This window comes from Ursus americanus, chromosome 3 (assembly GCF_024610735.1).
Source record: "Ursus americanus isolate L20-20 chromosome 3, mUrsAme1.1.p, whole genome shotgun sequence".
NCBI lineage: Eukaryota > Metazoa > Chordata > Mammalia > Carnivora > Ursidae > Ursus > Ursus americanus.
In genome coordinates, this window is record NC_142129.1 from 5357236 (window position 1) to 5378383 (window position 21148).

The window sequence follows — 21148 nt, forward strand, 5'->3', positions numbered from 1 at the left end:
GATCAATCAACAAATGACAAATTGATGACACATGCTAACCAGAGAGAAATGTGTGGAGGGGACTCCCATTGTTAATGATGTGGCCATTCCAGTGTTACTGCTATGACTTTGCTTCTTATAGAGGTTTTGGGCAATCTAGATTCTAATATTGAGGATGTGAGTTGTAATTATAGGATTAGAGCCACACATTGTCAATTTTTTTTTATGTTGTTGTTGGGGTTTTTTTTTAATAGAACGGGGGCATATCTTAATGAGAACTGAATAATGGAATTTTTGAGAACTTTTTGTAATTTATTGGTTGAATTTTAAAGCTGTCTTTCACTGGCTATAACAATGAAATTTGGAAAGAGATGTGCAAAATAGAATAATGTAACTTCGCTTCTTAATTTCAAGTACTCAAGCTGGGCCGAGTAAGCAAATGGCTGATTTGTCCATACAAGCATGAGTATTTCTTCCACCAAAAACCTCCTGGCCTTGTACATTTATTTTCCTTGTTGGTGTGTGCATTTAGGAATGAAGATGCATCTTGATGACATTTCTGTAGCCTTGCTTCCATGTGCTAAAAATTCACAGAACTAAGTTTTAGCAAGGTCATGGCATATTTGCTCTGTAGCATATAATTTAAAATTTTTTGGTCTCCTGCAGCAGAATAATTTAAGTAATCCTCCAACACCCCCTGCCTCTCTTCCTCCTACACCACCTCCTATGGCTTGTCAGAAGATGGCAAATGGTTTTGCGACAACTGAAGAACTTGCTGGAAGAGCCGGCGCATTAATGAGCCATGAAGGTATGATGATACTCCTCCAAGTCGTGCACCTTTGAAGAGTATGCCTTTGCCAGCTGTGTATGGTGAAGAGGCTATCAATTTGTGACATTCTCCCCATGTATCTGTTTTGATTAAATATATTTTTGGTTCTGTGTTTTCGCTTTTCCAGTTACCAAAAGTCTAGGACCGAAACCATTTCAGCTGCCATTCAGACCCCAGGATGACTTGTTAGCCAGAGCTGTTGCTCAAGGCCCCAAGACAGTTGATGTCCCAGCTTCACTGCCAACACCACCTCATAATAATCAGGAAGAATTAAGGTAGGGGTTCTTTTTTCTCACATTTTTAAAGTTATTATTTAGTTAGCTCACATATTTTTTTTAAAAATATGTATGTATTTAGCAGAATGTCTATAGGGATAGTGTGTAAAAACATTTAAGGGGTGAAAATTTGGTGAAGTTTTCTTTAGGACTTAGTTTGCAAAACATTCTTACTATAAAATTAGTTTGTACATTTTAAAATTCTTCGGTGGTATAGGAAGTTCAACAAATAAGTGGACATTAAGGCAATGAGAGTCTCTATGCAAAATATTTCAAGGATCATCACTCACTGATGTTTGCAGATGTCTAAAATAAAAGAGCAGCAGTTACAGATACCGGAGAATGCTTTTGGGGAAGAGAATTTAAGGACTGTCCCGTCCAGAGTTTTGTACTTCTTTGTGTCAGCTCTTTCAACCCAAGATTCTGACTGGGGAGTAGAAGATTACTACTTCCCTTAGTAGATAACCACAACCCACCTAGTTAGATCTAGGAAAGGTTCTTATGTACTTCATCAGACGATTCTCTCTTTCTTGGATAATCAGAGACATCATTTAGGTTAAGTCCCTTACTTTGCTAACGGGAAAACTATGGACCAAAAAGGAGAAGTTACTCGTCCAGATTTAGAATCCAGGTCTCCTTGCTCTCTTCTGCATCTTAACTGCTAGAAATCAGGAGCAGCTGTGGGAGGCAGCCTCCTAGGTGTGCATGTGTGGTGCCCTAAGGGTAGGGACCCACTCCACTCCCGGATTTCACGGGGACTCCCTCTGGAAGCCACTCTTGGTCTCCTCATAATGCTGCTGCTCATTTTGTCTCCATATCACAGTGCCTCCTTTGTGGGGGGAGAGTGGGAGATCCCAGGTTTGGGGGTATTCTGCACCACTAGCTTGAGACTGCACTTGCCCTCTGATCTCAGTCACCCTAGTTAACCTCTAGTTTCTTGGGCTAGACCATTCTCTTCTTCTTTTCACCGTACTTGATCAATTAGGAAAGATAAAGGCCTGTGAAGCCCTAATGACCAAGTTTTCCCCACGTTGCCGCTACGAGCAGCCCCACAGCGGGCTCTGCGGTTGTGCGTGTGGGGGTGTGCAAGATGGCTCTTTCCTTTTCTGGCTGCAGACTGTTCCCATCGTCTCGGGGATCTGGAATTTGGCAGAGGTGTGAGTATCCATCCTTTCTCTGCTGGATTGTAATCTGAACGGCTTCTTTCTTTGGCAGGTCTTTAAACTTTGATGCTGAAGTTTAGTCAGGAGGAAACCTACTGTTTAAACTGCTTAAGAGTTGAATGTGTTTCTTAGGTCTTTTTCCGAGAAATTTCTTTTTTGGCCTTGAACCTGTTCATTGGCTTCTTACGTCATTGCCATTGTCCAAGGGAACCTCCTAGTCTCACTTGTAGACAGGGCTGGGTTGGTGCAGGAAGCCCCCGCTGGTGGATTTGCACATGTTGACGTGTTGTGTTTGTTCTCTCAGGATACAGGATCACGGTGGTGATCGGGACACTCCTGACAGTTTTGTTCCCTCATCCTCTCCTGAGAGTGTAGTTGGGATGGAAGTGAGCAGATACCCGGATTTGTCCTTGGTCAAAGAGGAGCCTCCGGAGCCTGTGCCGTCCCCCATCATTCCGATTCTTCCCAGCAGTGCTGGGAAAGGTAGGGAGAGTACTCAGCTGATAGATTTCTCCTGACAGTATGCCAGTTTACTAATGTTGATATTTTGAAAAGCCATTAACACTCAATCCATCTTTCCTTCCTCCCTTCTCCCCCTCTTCCCTTCCTTCTTTCCGTCTCTCCCTCCTTCTTCCTTTCTCTCCCCTATTTAAGGTTTGGAATCTCGAAGGAATGACATCAAAACTGAGCCAGGCACTTTATTTTTCACACCACCTTTTGGTTCATCCCCGAATGGTCCCCGATCGGGTCTTATATCTGTGGCAATTACCCTGCATCCTACAGCTGCTGAGGTAAAGATGAAATAGCTTTTTAACATTATAAACCGTGTCCCTGTTCTTAAGGGGGTGTCAGGTGGCTTAGAGCAAGCCGTGTACAGCAGGGTCACGGCAGACAGAAGTCACAGTCAGAGCTAGGACGAACAGTCAGATGTCTGGGCTGCTTCTGAGCCCTGGAATAAGCATTCCAGGAATCTCAGCTGTAGCCGGGGCAAAATGAAGTTAGTATTCTCATGTTTCTATTAAAGGCTGTGTCCTTTAGAGAAAAACCTTTCGATAACTACACATAGAAAATGAAGCCATGAAAAAGAACTTTGTCGACCCTACAAGTTTTACAGAAGCATTGTAAATGTTCAGGTCTGCTCATACCAAGCACTAATAAATTGCTGAGAATTTTTTTCTGTCTTGATTCTATGAGGATATTGGCAACTGTACTGATGGTCCAATGATAGGACATTTTGGCCGTCAATATAACTTAGCCCTGGTGTGACAGCATTCTCGTGGGCTGTTGCAGACCTGCCCAGAGCTGGACAGAGTCTACTCACAGGAAGTTTCTGCCCAGCTGTGAAACCTGATTAAGTTTAGCTCCCTCCTTGTGGCGGTTTCCTGTAGCTAGAATACTTTCACGCTCATGCAAATACTTAACGTTACTTGGGATCCCTGTATGAGGATTTCTGTTAGGAAAGCTGGATGGGGATCCTGGTCCATTAAAATGATTTTTTTCCCCGGAGACTGTGAAGTCTAAGTGAACGTGGTTGGATTTGCTTGCATTGTCCATGTCCTGCAGATGACAGTCCCCTGAAGGACGCAGTGTGCTTCTGTGGCTCACTGTCGCCTTCGGGGGTTAACACAGTGTTCACATTTTTGTTCTAGAACATTAGCAGTGTGGTGGCTGCATTTTCCGACCTTCTCCATGTCCGAATTCCTAACAGCTATGAGGTTAGTAATGCTCCAGATGTTCCATCCATGGGTTTGGTCAGTAGCCACCGAGTAAACCCAGGTTTGGAGTGTCGACAGCATTTGTTTCTTCGCGGGCCGCCGCCAGGACCTGCAAACCCTCCCAGACTAGCCAGCTCCTACCGGCTGAAGCAGCCTGATGTGCCGTTCCCTCCAGCCAGCAATGGTGAGCTAGTTCACGTTTCCTTACCCTCAAATTCATTCTCCATTTACAAGTTAAGCTTATTCTCTTTAAAATCCCACTTTACTTTTGAACAAGCGACAGTGTGTTGGTATAGTCCTGGGTCACTGAACCTTCTGTGCTCTGTCTTCTGCGGTGTGATGTGACGTTAGTGGTTGGGGTGTCACCCAGGAAGTAGTAGAGCGCCAGCTCTCTGTGCAGGCTGTTGACCCTCCCGTGGATTTTGTTCCTGCATCTCCTAAGGGCCCGCCACCCTGACTGCCCTTCTTCCAGGTGCACACGCAGCTGGCAGCTGTGCTTGGGTTCCCTCATCCTTCTGTGCCTTGCACCCCCATTTCCGTCTCGTTGGGCCTGTGCACTGTCTCCACCGGCCCTGCTCTTCCCAGGGATGCGCTGGCACCTTCGTATCGAGGGCAGGGCCGCCTCCTCCTCCCCTCTGCCTCTGCCCACCCCTTTGCCCCGTTCCCTCACAGTCCTGTTTCGGTCCCTCCCCTGCTCTCAGGACCTGGCAGCTCCTCACTTCTCGTCCGTGAACACTTACGGAGAGCTGCCTGTGCTGGGTTTTTGAGCTCGGCCTCCAGCTGCTCCTGCCTTACTCATTTTTCTCTGTTCTCCTTTCTGCCCCCACGTCCTGCATGGCTGATACGCTCCAAATGTGCCTTGAATTTTCTGACCACGTTTTTATCTTGGCCCCGGGACTCTCCTCAGCCCTCTGCGACTTTCCAAATCACTGAACTTACTTAAGACTCTTGTACACGTACCTCTTCGTCTTTCATAAAACATTTTTTATCATTTTAACCCTCAAACGAAAGTAGTATCCCCCACCCCACTCTCTTTGCACTGAGGGTGAATATTAGCATCATGGTGGATTGGTTTTCTCTTGTGCTCCTCGCGTACAAGCATTGTTTCCCCAGCTGCTTGAGAATAGGTGTGTCCCTCTTATGTATACTCCAGGGCCATGCATGTAATAGATGCCCTGTCACCACTGCTTAGAAGGTAAGATTTTTATTAGTAAAGAATAATACCAGGTAAGTTCAGTGCGCCATGTTCTAAGTTTTTTTAGTGCAGTTTCACACCTTGTACTACATTGTGTTACTGGTTTATTTGAATCACTAACGGAAGTCTTCTGCATTTAGGTCTTCCGGGGTATAAGGATTCTGGCCGTGGTATCGCAGAAAGCGCAGCTCTCCGACCGCAGTGGTGCTGCCACTGCAAAGTCGTTATCCTTGGAAGCGGCGTGCGCAGGTCCTCCAGAGATCCGGCGTTTGTGAACAAGGTACTTCGGGATTCGGACGCTGGATGCTTTGCTCCTGGGTCAGGAAGAGGCCCCTTACGGTGGCTCCACGGGACACAGGTTCCAAGAAGTAGCCTCAGCATATATTTGACACGTTTAGCTTAAAACCAAACAGTGACAGCAGACTGGTAAACTGAATATTATGCCTAAATAGAGTGAAGTATGGATAATAAAGTTTAATTTTGTACATTTATTTTCTCTTTGGCTAAATTATATGCTAACTATTGGCAGGGAGTTACTTTCTTACTTTTAAGATAGCTACTTTCACTTTTAACATAGCATAAAACCAACAATAGGTAGATCTTGTTTTTATGAAATTTTGACTTGAGATCCCCACACCTTTCTCTTTGCTTTTCAGGATTCCCGAGAAAGCTCCCATAGAGCGGAGAAGGACATCGTCTTTTGTAGTAATAACTGCTTCGTTCTTTATGCCTCAACCACACAAGCAAAAAACTCAGAAAGCAAGGTAAGACGAGGGTAGTCTCAGCAGTGTCTAGTGAGTGGCTTCTGTGATTTTGGGTTATGTCGATGGATAGAACAGGTTCCTAGCACTGTGTGTGCAGGATATCTCAGCCGATGCTACGCGGGCTGAGAAAGGGCAGCCTGTGCTGCTATGTCAGATAAATTCAGCCTATTTGACGAGAGGGGGGTAGACTTGAATTATATCTTAAAAGTTCAGAATTGAGTAAAACACTCATACTAATAACATCTTTAATTTTACTTAAATAATTACAAATATCTTAATTTAATTACAACAGTAAGACTTGCAACTTTTATTGATCTTACCCTGATGGGAAAACCTGCTCAGAAACACGTTGTAAGTCTACTCCTCTATTTTGGGGAGAAAGCATTTTGTTCGTGTCATGGTGGAGATGGCCTGCTGTACTTGATTCTGTGTGATGTAAGTGTATCTAATGTGTGGTTGATACAGAGAAACATTTTTAACCATTTGTGTTGAAGGAAGGCTTCCCGTGCCGTGATGCCGCCAGTCATTCCTCCCTGCAGGTCACTGCTCTGCTGTCTGTTCTGGGAGAATGTTCTGGAGACTCTTATTTTTAAATAGGCAGTAGTCTCCAGTATAATGAAATCAAGCTATGTGCCAAAAAGGTTTAGACTTTAAATTAAAATATGTCAGGGCGCCTGGGTGGCTCAGGCAATTAAGCGTTTGCCTTCTGCTCAGGTCATGATCTCAGGGTCCTGGGATGGAGCCCCCACATCAGGCTGCCTGCTCAGCGGCGAGTCTGCTTCTCCCTCTCCGTCTCCCTCTGCTCCTCTCCCCTGCTTATGCTCTCTCAAAATAAATAAATAAAATCTTTTAAAAAATTAATATGTCAACTTCTATAAGAGGAGAAATTGCTTTTTTACCAGATAATTTTAAAATTTGGTGCGCAGTTCCTGCCTGCTCCTGGATTTATGTGAGGTGTGTCTTCTCAGATACCTGGTTGGGGGGGGGGCGGTGTGAGAACAGGGGAACCTGTGGGTACCCAGACAGAAAGTCCTGGGGCTTGTCTCTGAGCTCACCTCTTCCAGCAGCTGGATCAGAGCTGGGCAGCTTCAGGGAACAGTTACGTATAATGTATCTTGATAGGGGACCACTGCCTCTTCTTTCTTCACATTTATGCCAATTAATTCAGCCTAAAACAAACAGACATGAATTTCAGAGAGTGGGGATAAGCTCAGAGAAGATTATGTTCTGAAGTTCTTATTTGGTCTAACAAAAATCAGTGTTCCGTTGTACAAATTAAACTAGCTAGCTCCTCTCTTCAGCATTGATTTTTCTGGCTTCATTATGGTTAGAGAGGAGTGTCCAAGAAGGTTTAGGAGCAGAACATTCTCCAGAGATACAGCCTTGTGGAGAAGGCCTGGGGCGGGACTCCCGACACGGCCTGGCTATCGTCAGCCCGAGGGTGTTTGTCAGCACTGTCAGTGTTCGGTGTCTGCCTCTGCTGTGTGTGACCCCTCATGCTCACCCTGGAGACACTTTTCCTGTCCCCCACCCCGACCCGGGGCACAGGCCCGGTGACACCCTGCTGCTTGGCTTCCTGCTCTGGGACGAACTGCTCTTCTTACTCCCGTTCCCTTCTGTTGTGCAGGAATCCGCCCCTCTGTTGCCACAGTCGCCTGTGAAAGAGACGCCTTCCAAAGCATTTCATCAGTACAGTAACAACATCTCCACTCTGGATGTGCACTGCCTCCCGCAGCTCCAGGAAGAAGCTTCTCCCCCGGCATCACCCCCCATCACTTTCCCTCCGGCGTTTGAAGCAGCCAAAGTAGAGGCAAAGCCAGACGAGCTCAAAGTAACAGTCAAGTTAAAGCCTCGGCTCAGGACTGTCCACGGTGGATTTGAAGACTGTAGGCCGATCAATAAAAAGTGGAGAGGGATGAAGTGGAAGAAGTGGAGCATTCACATCGTAATCCCCAAGGGGAGCTTCAAACCCCCTTGTGAGGACGAAATAGATGAGTTTCTGAAGAAATTGGGCACTTCCCTTAAACCTGACCCTGTGCCCAAAGACTACCGGAAGTGTTGCTTTTGTCACGAGGAGGGGGACGGACTGACGGACGGACCCGCGAGGCTGCTCAACCTTGACTTAGACCTGTGGGTCCACTTGAACTGTGCACTGTGGTCCACAGAGGTCTATGAGACCCAGGCCGGAGCCCTGATAAACGTGGAGCTGGCGCTGAGGCGGGGCCTGCAGATGAAGTGTGTCTTCTGCCACAAGATGGGCGCCACCAGCGGATGTCACCGATTTCGGTGCACCAACATTTATCACTTTACTTGCGCCATTAAAGCACAATGCATGTTTTTTAAGGATAAAACTATGCTTTGTCCCATGCATAAACCAAAGGGAATTCATGAGCAGGAGTTAAGTTACTTCGCGGTCTTCAGACGGGTCTACGTTCAACGCGATGAGGTGCGACAGATCGCGAGCATCGTGCAGCGCGGGGAACGCGACCACACCTTCCGTGTTGGAAGCCTCATCTTCCATACGATCGGTCAGCTGCTTCCACAACAGATGCAGGCGTTCCATTCTCCTAAAGCGCTCTTCCCTGTTGGCTACGAAGCCAGCCGCTTGTACTGGAGCACACGCTACGCCAACAGGCGCTGTCGCTACCTGTGCTCCATTGAGGAGAAAGACGGGCGCCCCGTGTTCGTGATCCGAATTGTGGAGCAAGGCCATGAGGATCTTGTCCTGAGTGATTCCTCTCCTAAAGGTAAGATCCACATTCGGATGCCCTGCAGAGCCGGTTACTGAATGTTTATGTCTGTGTTTCCTTGTTTTCTCTCATTTGTTTCCTATTTTATGAAAACAGACATGGGTTTTTCATTTACAAACACAACTCTTAGCTTCTTTGTGTTACCGTACCTGCGGTCTCTGCTGTGCCGTCTTCTTGGCACTTGCTGGACTTCCTGGAAATCAGACTGTGTACCTGAGCACAGGTGATAAAGCCATTTGCAGATAAGTACTGCCTGTTGTTTGCATTGGGGACCCTCCTGATGTCAGAAGACAGGAACCGTATTTACAGCATACTGTATATGTTGTCTTTAAAGAGGATTACCAGGTATTAAACAAATTTGGAGCTAGAAATTGGGACACTTAATTTTGACTGTAGGCTGTCATTTTATTGATGCACAAAGTACCGTGGAATTGCTTTTTTTAAAGTCTAGCTGTTTTTTTAAAAAAATATGAGGGGCGCCTGGGTGGCACAGCGGTTGGGCGTCTGCCTTCAGCTCAGGGCGTGATCCCGGCGTTATGGGATCGAGCCCCACATCAGGCTCTTCCGCTATGAGCCTGCTTCTTCCTCTCCCACTCCCCCTGCTTGTGTTCCCTCTCTCGCTGGCTGTCTCTATCTCTGTCGAATAAATAAATAAAATCTTTAAAAAATATATATATATATATACATATATATATATATATACACACATATATATATATACATATATATATATATACACACACATATATATATACATATATATATATATATACATATATATATATGTATATATATATATGAAAATGCCCTGAACATAATTCCAATGGAAATATCAATTTCATATTTTAATTTAAATCTGAGAGGAAAGAAACATACTTCTAGATACTGCTAATTGGACTAATTAGTTAAAAATGTAAAGTTATGTGCCTAGTATGAAAATGAATTAAGTTCTTATATGAATTTGTTACTTAATTAAACTTTCTTTTCCACTTTCACTGTTTAATTTCCTTAATGTAACACATTCTTTTCCCCAAAATTTCATAAAGTCTTCAAAATAAACTGCCATTTGATAAGCAGGTAATAGCAGGCTTGTGTTAGGTCACCACCTCCAGGGCTTTACTTGGAAACTGGTAAGTCTTCAAGTGGTTGGTCCATCTTTTATTTTGCTGTTTTATACTGCATCCTGTTTTCCTCTCTGTTTAGCAGAGAGCAAGTTTGTTCTAAATTGTTTTGTTTTTGTATTGGCCATATGTAGGTGTTTGGGATAAAATTTTGGAGCCCGTGGCATGTGTGAGAAAACAGTCTGAAATGCTCCAGCTTTTTCCAGCGTATCTAAAGGGAGAAGACCTGTTTGGGCTCACAGTGTCTGCAGTGGCACGGATCGCGGAGTCAGTGAGTGCCTCGGGCCACATGTGGTATCGGGATCGCCTTGGCGGTTGCACGTAGCGGTCCCCAGTGTGACTGTTTTGACATGGGCTGTAATAGGATCCTCTGAGGTAGCGTTTTGCTCTCTTCGTGTGTCTCAAGGCATCTGTGATTCGTCGGGACACCTCAGTAAACGTTAACGTTCCCTCAGCGAGGTGGTTCTCTTCCAGGGTGCAGACGAGGCAGAGTGAAGGACAGGAGTGTGGTTTTGTCTTCAGGCAGTGCTGGATGGGTGAGGGGACTTTTGTCCCTTTGCTTCCTCACGTTTTCCCGCACTGACTCTGATGCCCCAGTGTTTGTAGCCACTCCCCTGCCCCCGTGCTGGGCTGTCACCAGAGGGCAGTGACTGCGGGAGCACGGGGTCTTCTCTGACCTCTCTTTGCAGTCTTTTATGATTATGAGTATGTTTGCCAGTGGGTCTGCACACGATGCTTTTGAGAAGTTGCATGATTATAAGGCATTTTTTTGAACAAGAAAAAAATCATTGATGTTTGGTGGGTTTTGTTTTGTTTTTGCTTTTTTGGAGAAGCAGAGGACTTCCCAAAAGCCACTGAGTTCTACGTCTGCTTGTTTCCTTTCGTAGAGCACTGCCTAAATGATACGTATCTTTCATGTCTGTAGAGAAATATGCTCACAAGAAATATATTCTAGAAAAGGCCTTTAACGTAAAATGATTTTACAGTTAAACCTTAACCACCTACACTCTCGGGGCGTTGAGTGTAATAACCTCATCGTAGTCAAATTGGAAGAAGTGAGAAATCAAGACACTAAAGCATAGAAATGATTTTTAATGATATTTAATTTTTAAATTCCAAATAAAGATACACAAGTTGAAAGAGCAAAGGTGTAAGTCAGTACACACAGGGTTGGGATAATCAGATCTTAAAGTCACATAAGCATGTTTGTTGACTGGCCTGTAGTTGTTCTATGGGTTAATATTATTCTTCAAGGAGCATTTGCCAGGGTTTACTATGTTCCACTTTGAAACTGAAATCTGTGTAATAACTAATATTGAAATAGATCTGAGTGCAGGCTGATTATGTTAACATAAGTTAAAAAGACCATTTTGTCCCCAGGGAATATGTTGACAAGTTATTTCCCCCAAAAGTTCAAGTTGGGCTATCTCTGGGCCTGCTCAGGATTGTCTGCAGTCTTGATCAAATAAATTAACCTTGTGTCTGTTTTGCTCCTTTTCAGCTCCCTGGGGTTGAGGCGTGTGAGAACTACACCTTTCGGTATGGCCGCAATCCTCTCATGGAACTCCCTCTTGCCGTTAACCCCACAGGCTGTGCCCGTTCCGAACCTAAAATGAGTGCCCATGTCAAGAGGTTTGTGTTAAGGTATTTTGTTTTAACTTCACATAGTACAGCCCAGGGTTTCTAGGTGTGTTTGTGGTTTTGTGCTTGATTTGTCTGCTGCTTACAAACCCTGCTGTCTCTGGCTGTGGCTGTGCCGACCACATCAGAGAACTCGCCCTGTGGCTCTGCTAGGCGGCTTTCCATGTATGTTCCTGTCAGTAAGAATTTGAATCAGCTTGGCTTTGGGCGTGATTCGGAGATATCTTCAGTTTTCCTTTTATTTTTTCCTGTTGACATGCCATTGCGTGCAGGCCTCACACCCTGAACAGCACCAGCACTTCCAAGTCCTTTCAGAGCACGGTCACGGGGGAGCTGAACGCTCCGTACAGTAAGCAGTTTGTCCACTCCAAGTCCTCGCAGTACCGGAAGATGAAGACCGAGTGGAAGTCCAACGTCTATCTGGCCCGGTCTCGTATCCAGGTGAGGGAGTGGTCTGTCCTCGGAGAGAGGAGACGCAGGACGGGGTCTAGCGGTCGGGAGATACTGGCGTCCATATGTGAAGAAGGATCTCACATGGCTGCAGGATTAGAATCACGTTTTTAAAATCCTGTCACGTCTTGTTAGTTTGTAACACTGTTGATTGACTGCGTCTCCTTGAGCATGGACGCTCTTCTTCCCCAGTGGGAAGACCTCTGGAATTCACATCTTTGCATCTCAGTGAGCACTCATGGGAAGCAGATAGCACTGTATTTTGCACTCACTGGATTTGTGGAGTGTTCAATAGAGCTATTTCAAATTCTTGTGAAAAATACAAATGAAAATATTTTCAAAAGGTGCTCCAGTGTGGGGAGTTCTCTTTTGGATGCCATCTTTTCTGACAGCTCTCTATTTTCTGGTGCATAGATTGTAGAATACGTTATAGATAGAGCCCTCTGTAGGGGAAGCATTTAAATGTACATCTGTAGTCCATACTTGCTGAGCTGTAGACCTGAAGAGCCCAGTGCCTGGTCAGCATCTCCCCTTGGATGTCCCAGGATGGAAGTATACAGCTCACTTTGCCAAACATTTCAGTCCCTCAGCCCAGTCATCCTGAGTGTTGTCCCCATCCACGAGTTGTGTACCTTGGCCCCCGTATGCCCAGAGCCAGAGCCCCCTCAAGTTCTGTTGCCTTTCCCCTCAGAAGAGGGGTCTGAAATCCACGGTCTGGCAATGCCACCCTGTTCGCACGTGCCACTGCGCGTTTGGGCACCATGGGCGTGCCTGCCAGCTTCCTCCCACCGAGTCCCACTCACACCCACTGTGGTCCCTTCAGAATAAAAATCTGATCTACATTCCGTTGTCTATACTCATTCCGATTCTTGTTCCTTTGTTGGAACGTTTCCCTCCTCTTGGGAAGATTGTAGTATTTTCTTGTTAGTTTTGATAGTTGGACATTTTATAAAAAATATGCCTAGGTTTGGGTCATTTTCTTTTTTATTGCTTTCCTTACTTGATGACCCTTTTTGACCTGGAGCATTGTGCCTTCCGTCTGAGAAATGTTTCTGCATTCTTTTGCAAGTTCCTACCTCTCTTTCTGTCTGTTTGAACCTCTAGACGAAGTCGGACTCATGAGATCTGGGCTCTCCCAGGGTGGACCCCAGACTTCAGCTGGGACCTGCTAAGGCGTGCCTTTCAGTCTGGCCCCTGCGGTGGGGCCCCCAGATGACCAGTGCGAACACAGATGGGAACTTTCTCTCCCCCTCCTGGTTTTGGTTCCCTTGTCCTTGTTCTGTGACTTCTATTTTATCTGCTGATCTTTCTTTTGTTAAAAAAAAAATAAGAGCTCTTTCTGCTCTTTTTATCTGATACCGTGCTTTTAAATTACAAATATGATATCTTTCTTATGTTTCTGCTGTTGCATCAAGAATGGAGCCTCTCCAGGGGCGCCTGGGTGGCACAGCGGTTAAGCGTCTGCCTTCGGCTCAGGGCGTGATCCCTGCGTTCCGGGATCGAGTCCCACATCGGGCTCCTCCGCTGGGAGCCTGCTTCTTCCTCTCCCACTCCCCCTGCTTGTGTTCCCTCTCTCACTGGCTGTCTCTCTCTCACATAAATAAATAAAATCTTTAAAAAAAAAAAAAAAAAAGAATGGAGCCTCTGCAGTTCCTGGGGGATCCAGTGGTCTGCTCCTGCTGGTGTGTCTTGCTCACCTGCTGCATCAGTTACTTGTCATTTTAAACGTTCCCAAGTAGCTTGTTCACTCGTTACCGTTCCTGTTTCTCAGTATCACTTTTATTCCCTTTCGGTCATTTCAGTGATTTCTTAACCCCCGTGTTCAGTGTGTTCCGTGCCACTGTCCTGACCGTGCAGACACGTCTGTGCACGGATGTTCCAGTGGACTCGTCCCCATACGCTGTTCTGCAGTCTTTCTCGCTACACCTCAGAGAATCCTCTAGAGCAGCCGAGGTGGCTCTGGTTCATTCTTTCATTCTCCTTAACAGCTGGGTGATGTTCCCTGATGTCAATGAGCTATAATTAAGTGAACCGCTCCACAACTGGTGGACGTTTGTTCTGTTCACGGTTTTTCCCAGAACAGCATTGCCATCAGTATCTTGTACAAATACCGCCATGTATTGGTAGACTCACTCCTTTGGAGAATTTTCCCACCAGTGAGATTACTGTGTGAAAGTGTGTACATACTTTCCACCTTAGCAGAACGTGTTGGTTTTCCAGAAAGGCTGTCATTGCACATTTCTTCCTGTGTTTAGGAGACTGTCTCTCTTCTTTTCCCATTTTTCGTGCTGCCGCCCTCTCATATTTCCGCCAGCCTGATACTGCTTCCTTCCCTGCAGTTTCTAACCGCTGACGAAGGGCAGCTTGCAGCTTGGATTTGCTCTTCTATGAATTACATGCTCATCCGTTGCCCGTTTTCCAGCTCGTAAGAACCCGTGCTCATAGATGTACTCCCCCAACCAAACACCCTCTGCCGACTAGGAAGTATGGTGTCTTTTTCTTATAAAAGTTTTAATGTTGCATAGTCAGATGTACATAGCATTCTATAGCTTCTAGTCTTGGTTAAGATGGTAGATTTAATTGTATACGTAGCCTCTTGGATTTCTTGATTTCAGAAATTGTAAGTGTTTAAGACTATTTTCTTCCATTGACTAACTCGTTGACGCACCATTTAGTAAATAACCTTTCCTGTTGCACTGAATCATGACACCAGTGTACTACGATGAAACTGTTAAACATTAAATCTTCACATATGCGTCGATCTACTTGGATTCTCTGTTCTTTTCCGCTGATCTTGTCTGTTCTTCGACCAAGCTATATTGATCTCTGTACGTACTACCTTTTAGCGTATTCTGGTTCATTCACCTCAGTTATGTCTGAAATTGAACAGATAAATTGCATGAAATTTTTTTTTCCCAGAAGATAATTCAGTTCGCACACCAAAGTCTCTGAGGTGGGCCCCTGGTACTGCGTGCCCCATGGCAGGGCTCGATGCGGCTGTGCCTGGCAGACTCTCGAGATAGCACACGCTCTTCCCTACTTGGCTACTGCGGGCTTCCGGCCAGCTGGAGTTGAAAAGGCAGAAACTCACATTGGGACAAGAAAATATCAAACATTCATAGAAATTATCCATACTTTTTTCAGTGTGTTATTTTTCCAGAATTCGTGGTGCCAAAAACTTACAAAGGTACACATAGTACGTGATTTCTTAGGCCGCTCGCAGAGACTACGAGCTACCAAATGAGAGGCCTGCGGCAGACTTTCTCACCAGTTCAGACTCCTGTACATCTCTCTGTGGCCTCCAAACGTCAAATTAGGGGAGAAAGTCACCTTTCCGCAGAACTTTATTTCTTTCCAGCCTTCCTGGTCATTAGCGCAGAGTAACTTCTCCTGCTTCTCCTTTTGCCCTGGCTCCGGGACCTCCTAGCCAAATCCAAAACTGGACTATAGTATTAATAGTCCCATACGGTTAGCCCTATTTCTGATTGATGAAGTTTATTGTCCTGTTGTATCTTTTTAGAAAGATAGTAATGGGATGCAGCAAACACCAGAAGCTATTAGCATGTTTAGTTGGTGAGATCTTGGCATGAATTAATGGAAGATAAGGTGGCCTGACAGAACGTGGCGGCTATCAGTGGTACTGCTTTGTAAATATACCTTCAGAATTTAGTAAAAGACACAAAGCAAGATAGTAATGGCATGACGAAGTGGTAAGATTGTTTCTGATGGTAATATATTCATTCAATAAAAAAGATTTGAGGTGAAATCTTCAGTGTGGCTTTTGATGTGTGGCCTTTGTATGAAAGGGAATCAGGTTTGTTGTCCAAGAAATCAAAGTGATTTTTAAGGTACATACACACATGTTTTTTCCCCCCATTTTTTGTTTCTCTTTTTCACAGGGGCTGGGCCTGTATGCTGCTAGGGACATCGAGAAGCACACCATGGTCATCGAGTACATTGGCACGATCATTCGAAACGAAGTTGCGAACAGAAAAGAGAAGCTATATGAGTCTCAGGTAAGAGCCAGTCCTTCTCTGTCCCTGTGCCGTCAAAAAGCTGGAAACGGGGCCAAATTGCACTGTCCTGTGAGGTTCAGTTGTGAACAGAAGCCACATCTGGTTATTCTTTTTTTTTTTTAAAGATTTTATTTATTTGAGAGAGCATGCCATGCGCGCACGCAAGAGTGCATGAGTGGGGGCGTGGTGGCAGAGAGAGAAGCAGACTCCCTGCTGAGCAGGGAGCCCGGCGCAGGATCCTGGGATCATGACCGGAGCTGAAGGCAGACACTTAACCGACTGAGCCACCCAGGCGCCCCCCCCCCTTTTAAAGATTTTTATTTAACATCTGGATATTCTTGTGTTTTCCTTGTTTTTTTTCCATCAGTCTCACCCTATCTAGTCGGTGTTACTGTTTACATAGATACAGCTGTAGATTAATGAGCCTGGCGTTCCGAGCAACGTCCCGATCTGCTGATTTCCATTCACACCACATACGTGTATGTCCCCTGACGTGGTTGTGTGACACCCAGTGAGTGCGTCAGGCTGCAGTTCCGTTCACTCCCCCGAGTTTTTCTGCTCTGAACGTGCACGAGGACGGATTTCTGACTTTTCTCTTTCAGAACCGTGGTGTGTACATGTTCCGCATGGATAATGACCACGTGATCGATGCAACACTCACAGGAGGGCCTGCCAGGTGAGACAACGGGAATCAGGTCGAGGAAGTTCTGCCCGGTGGGTCCGTGTGCCCACAATGGCCTCCATGATTAAAAATTCAGGGCAGATGAGTTTTGAAAAGAATTTTCATTTAAAGTTTGTTCATTCACATTCTACGAATGGGTGGGTAGAAATAGAATCAGGAACAAATTGTCCCTGTGAACTGAATGTTTGTAAAGCTGCTTCCAGCTGTTCCCTAATAAATAGTTTTCTGAAACGGGGCTTACAGGTATATCAACCATTCGTGTGCACCTAATTGTGTGGCTGAAGTGGTGACTTTTGAGAGAGGACACAAAATCATCATCAGCTCCAATCGGAGGATCCAGAAAGGAGAAGAGGTAAGAGTGTGGGATCCCGTCTGCTCTGCTCAGACGCCCGCGTGAGCTCGCTGCTGGATGCAGTCGGCTGGCCCGGGGGGTGTCTGGTGCTTTAGTGCTAGAAAAACTCTCCTTGTGGTGGGTCAGAAGTGCCACCCTGTCACTTTACCCTGGGACGTTCAGGTGCCACATTCCTCCTCGTGACAGCATCGCAAGTGTTGACTACCAGCTGCCCCCGAGTCCCTCACTCTGCGCTCCCCCGAATCACCCATGTGGCAGACTTTCCCGCCTCTTAGGGCTCCTGCTTACCCCCTTGGTCACAGATTGACAGGATCCCTCTCCTTAAAGATTCTGTCATTCGACTGATGTTTGGAGAGTGTCACGGGATTGTGGCCTCTGTGGTCTCCTGAACGTGATGCTCACGTGAGGCCACCGTAAGGCTGTAGGCGGCCAATTTGGGGGCAGCACGTGTGTCCAGATCGCCTGTATTCACAGTTAGCACCAGTACAAGCTTACAGATTTTTCTCAACAGATTTTCAAACAATTTGGCTCTTTTGTTATGATTTTTTTCTCTTTTTCAAAATGCTGGATGCTGAACTTGACATTTGTTTCTCTGGTCTCACAGATGACTTTCACCTGTTAAGGTTATTACTAGTCTAGACTACTTATGTATGTTTCCCAAATTTGTCTTCCACAAATGCGTTCAGCCACATTTCGAGGTGCTCTAGGTCCCACTGAGCAGTATGGGTTTCTGTAAGAGCCTCTCCTGCGCAGGGGATGAGGGGCCTGAGTATCTCTGTTGGAACCCCCCAGCCCTTTGGAACAGAGCTATGCCATGATTTCTTGCATTTTTTGGTCATCTTTTTGGAATTCCCTTTTTTAAATCAAGAATTTACCCCAGGCGCATGGCACATCTCGAAGTATCTGGATGAGTAAATCAGTGTGTGAGAACCTGGCGTGGTGCCAGCAACCACCAGGGGGCGTTGGGACGGATGGAGACCCCCTGAGCTCTGGGGCCTTCCTTCCCCTTCCTGCCAGTATTCCTGAGTAGGTCGCTTAACTTCTCCAAGCCTCTGCTTCATTTGTATGAAATGGCAAAAGTCTCCCCGAAGAACTCGCAAGTACCTAACAAAAGGTACTAAATAGTTTTGTTACTGAGGGAAGCTGCCCAGTTGGTGCCTTCTCTTCCGTGTAGAAAGGAAGTCTTTCCAGACAGTGCCTCACGTAGGACATTGAGTCAGGAGGGCCTCGGAGAGTAGTGGTCCTCCCGGGGGCTCGGGGTCCGGGTCAGCAGGGCTGGTCTGAGATGTGAAGGGTAACTGGATGACCCTAGGTAGACCTTTTTAAAACATTCTTTTAAGTGAGGGAAGGAAGAAAAGATGTCAGCTGGCGAGGGGTGGTTGGTTTCCCCCCAGGTGTGTGTCCCACCCAGCAGCCGAGGGGAGGAGGGGAGCCCCCCCACCACCCAGTGCACACAGTGCCACGAGGAGGTGTGGGGACGCAGCTCTCCTCTCTCCAGCCGGCCTCCCCTTCCTCCGACGTGGCGCGGCCTAGACATGCTGCCTCGCGATGGCTCTATGCCGTCGGGACCCCAGGTGGGCTTCCTTCCGAGCCCCCACGGAGCCGCCGCCGCGCGGGGTCCTTCGCTAGGTCTGCCGTGCTGCTGCTTTTGAGGGTCAGGCAGGTAGAGGCAGGAGCCCCCCTCCCTCCCGGCCCCCCTCACACTGTGTCTTTGCCGTGGGCAGCTTTGCTATGACTATAAGTTTGACTTTGAAGATGACCAGCACAAGATTCCGTGTCACTGCGGGGCCGTGAACTGCCGGAAGTGGATGAACTGAACGCGTTCCGTGCTGTCTCGGCGGGCGGCTTGTCCCTAGGAAGAAGCGATTCAACACACCATTTGAATTTTGCAGACAGAAAGAGATTTTTGTTTTCTGTTTTATGACTTTCTGAAAACTAGCTTCTGGGAGTTCTGATTCCCTCAGTCCTTCGGGATGGAGCGGCGCCTGGAGGTCGCCGGGGCGGACCAGGACCACAGAGCAGTCCAGCACTTTTGTTTTCTTCTTCTTTCTTTCCTCCTTCTTTCTGTGGGTGGGTTTTGTTTTGTTTTGTGTTTTTGCGTCTCGCTAAGGAGACACTTTGGGGCGAAGAGCCGCTGGCTGCCCTGCCCCAGGGTGGGGGCCTTCCTATGAATGTACAGACTGAGATCACCAGCGAAAGGGAGATGGGACGTCCAAAGTGCTGGCCACGGCCTTATCTGAAACAGGGGCAGGCCCTCTAACTTAAAGATTTTTTAAAATAAAGTAGACACCACTGAACAAGGAATGTACTGAAATGACTTCCTTAGGGATAGAGCTAAGGGGTAATAACTTGCACTAAAATACATTTAAATACTTGATTCCATGAGTCAGTTTATTGTAGTTTTTGATTTCTGTAAAATAAGAGAAACTTTTTGTATTTATTATTGAATAAGTGAATGAAGCTATTTTTAAATAAAAGTTAGAAGAAAGCCAAGCTGCTGCTGTTACCTGCAGAACTAACAGACCCTGTTACTTTGTACAAATATGTAAATATTTTGAGAAAAAAAATACAGTATAAAAATAGTATTGACCAAATGCTACCAGGCTCTGCAGCAGCTCGGGTGCTTATAAAATGTTCATAGGGATGTCACAATATAATTTTGTGTTATTAAATATGCCATTATAATTATGTAATAACCAAAATTTCAACCTAGAGCATTTGGGGTTTTTTGGAAACTACAGTCTATTAGTACTTAATTGTTTTATACACCTTCTGATAGAACGGAGTGTAGGCTAAAACTACAACTTTTATAGCTGTTTTGGTAATTTAAACTAACTTTTTCATATTATATTGTTGCATCCCTACTTCTTCAGTCAGGTTTTTTTGTGCTTAAAAACAATTTGTGATAACTGTGAATAATGCTTAAAAATAAACCCAAATGGAGGCTGAACTTTTCTTCAGCAGACGTAGTTTTGATTAGAACTTTGTTTCAAGCCACAGAGAATCATGTAAACATGCTAGATCGTGTAGCAGGACGCCAGCCTAACTCTAGCCTTCTATTTAACACAAAAATTTGAAAAGGAAAAAAAAAAAAAAAGGAGAGTTGTGGTCACTCTTGCAGCTGCAGGACCCCAACAATAGGGTTTCGAAGATGTAATTTTAAAATGTGTTTGTATGAACTGTTTGTTTACATTTCTTTAATAAAAAAAAAACACTGTTTTGTGTTTGCTTGTAGAAACTTAATCAGCATTTTGAACCAGGTTAGCTTTTTATTTTGTACTTAAAATTCTGGTACTGACACTTCACAGGCTAAGTATAAATGAAGTTTTTGTGTGCACAATTCAAGTGGGCTGTAAACTGTTGGTATACCAGTGACGCAGTTCTGAACTTGTAATGTATATGGCATGATGTATTTTTATCTTACAGAATAAATCAATTGTATATATTTTTCTCTTGATAAATAGCTGTATGAAATTTGTTTCTTGAATATTTTTCTTCTCTTGTACAATATTCTGACATCCTACCAGTATTTGTCCTACCGGGTTTTGTTTTCTGTTCTGTATAATAGTACCTAATGTTGGCAAAAATTGAATTTTTTGAAGTATACAGAGTGTTATGGGTTTTGGAATTTGTGGACACAGATTTAGAAGATCACCATTTACAAATAAAATATTTTACATCTATAAAAGCGCCTGCGTCTGTGTTTGCCCTGCCCGCGTTCTGGCTGGAGCCGCGGGCCGGCCGCGCGCTCAGCCTTCACCTCCTGACGTGTGATATGATCGGCTCGGTTCTCTTTCTTTTCAGATAACGCGTTTACATGCAAGTTCATAGCTCCTTCCAGATGGAGAGACTATGTTCCCTGCAGCTGAACAAAGACGGGAACTTTGGTTTCTGCTGAAGGGTGTTTACCAAGGTGCCCTGTTCCCTTGTTTAAAGTCTCCTTTTATTTAATTGTAAAATTTAGTCTTCTGGGGTTTTTTGAGGCAGCCTTTTTCAGATTTATTCTGTGACAGAGACTCGATTTCTTTCGTGCTGAATGTATTTGACGTCGAAGGGGATTGCTAAGAATTAAAATAGCTCAATCCCCCTCACAATTTCTAAAACCAGTTTTTAGCTTGTGCTTCATGAACACCCTAAAATAACAAGCTTTTATACTGTGTGGTTTTATAGAAATTCTCAAAGCACTTATCTGACAAAAAGGTTTTAAAAATACTCG

The 21148-nt window shown here is 45.3% G+C and overlaps 1 protein-coding gene across 20 annotated transcripts in view; it reads left to right on the forward strand.

Annotated features, from left to right (window-relative positions):
- Nucleotides 1–20620, forward strand: part of KMT2C (lysine methyltransferase 2C) — a 272287-nt gene extending 251667 nt beyond the window's left edge. For 17 of the 20 annotated variants that reach the window (XM_087860661.1, XM_087860660.1, XM_087860663.1 and 14 more), the window contains 15 exons: nt 646–787; nt 936–1083; nt 2551–2729; nt 2901–3037; nt 3896–4145; nt 5297–5436; nt 5813–5920; nt 7548–8667; nt 9926–10062; nt 11293–11435; nt 11705–11873; nt 15782–15898; nt 16501–16574; nt 16824–16932; nt 18657–20620. In XM_087860661.1, the coding sequence (XP_087716787.1) occupies nt 646–787; nt 936–1083; nt 2551–2729; nt 2901–3037; nt 3896–4145; nt 5297–5436; nt 5813–5920; nt 7548–8667; nt 9926–10062; nt 11293–11435; nt 11705–11873; nt 15782–15898; nt 16501–16574; nt 16824–16932; nt 18657–18749 (3066 nt within the window). In that variant the 3' untranslated portion in view covers nt 18750–20620. The remainder of the gene's footprint in view (nt 1–645; nt 788–935; nt 1084–2550; nt 2730–2900; nt 3038–3895; nt 4146–5296; nt 5437–5812; nt 5921–7547; nt 8668–9925; nt 10063–11292; nt 11436–11704; nt 11874–15781; nt 15899–16500; nt 16575–16823; nt 16933–18656) is intronic. The other 3 variants (XM_087860666.1, XM_087860664.1, XM_087860672.1) reach the window with 3 other exon arrangements.
- Nucleotides 20621–21148: the final 528 nt, after the last annotated feature.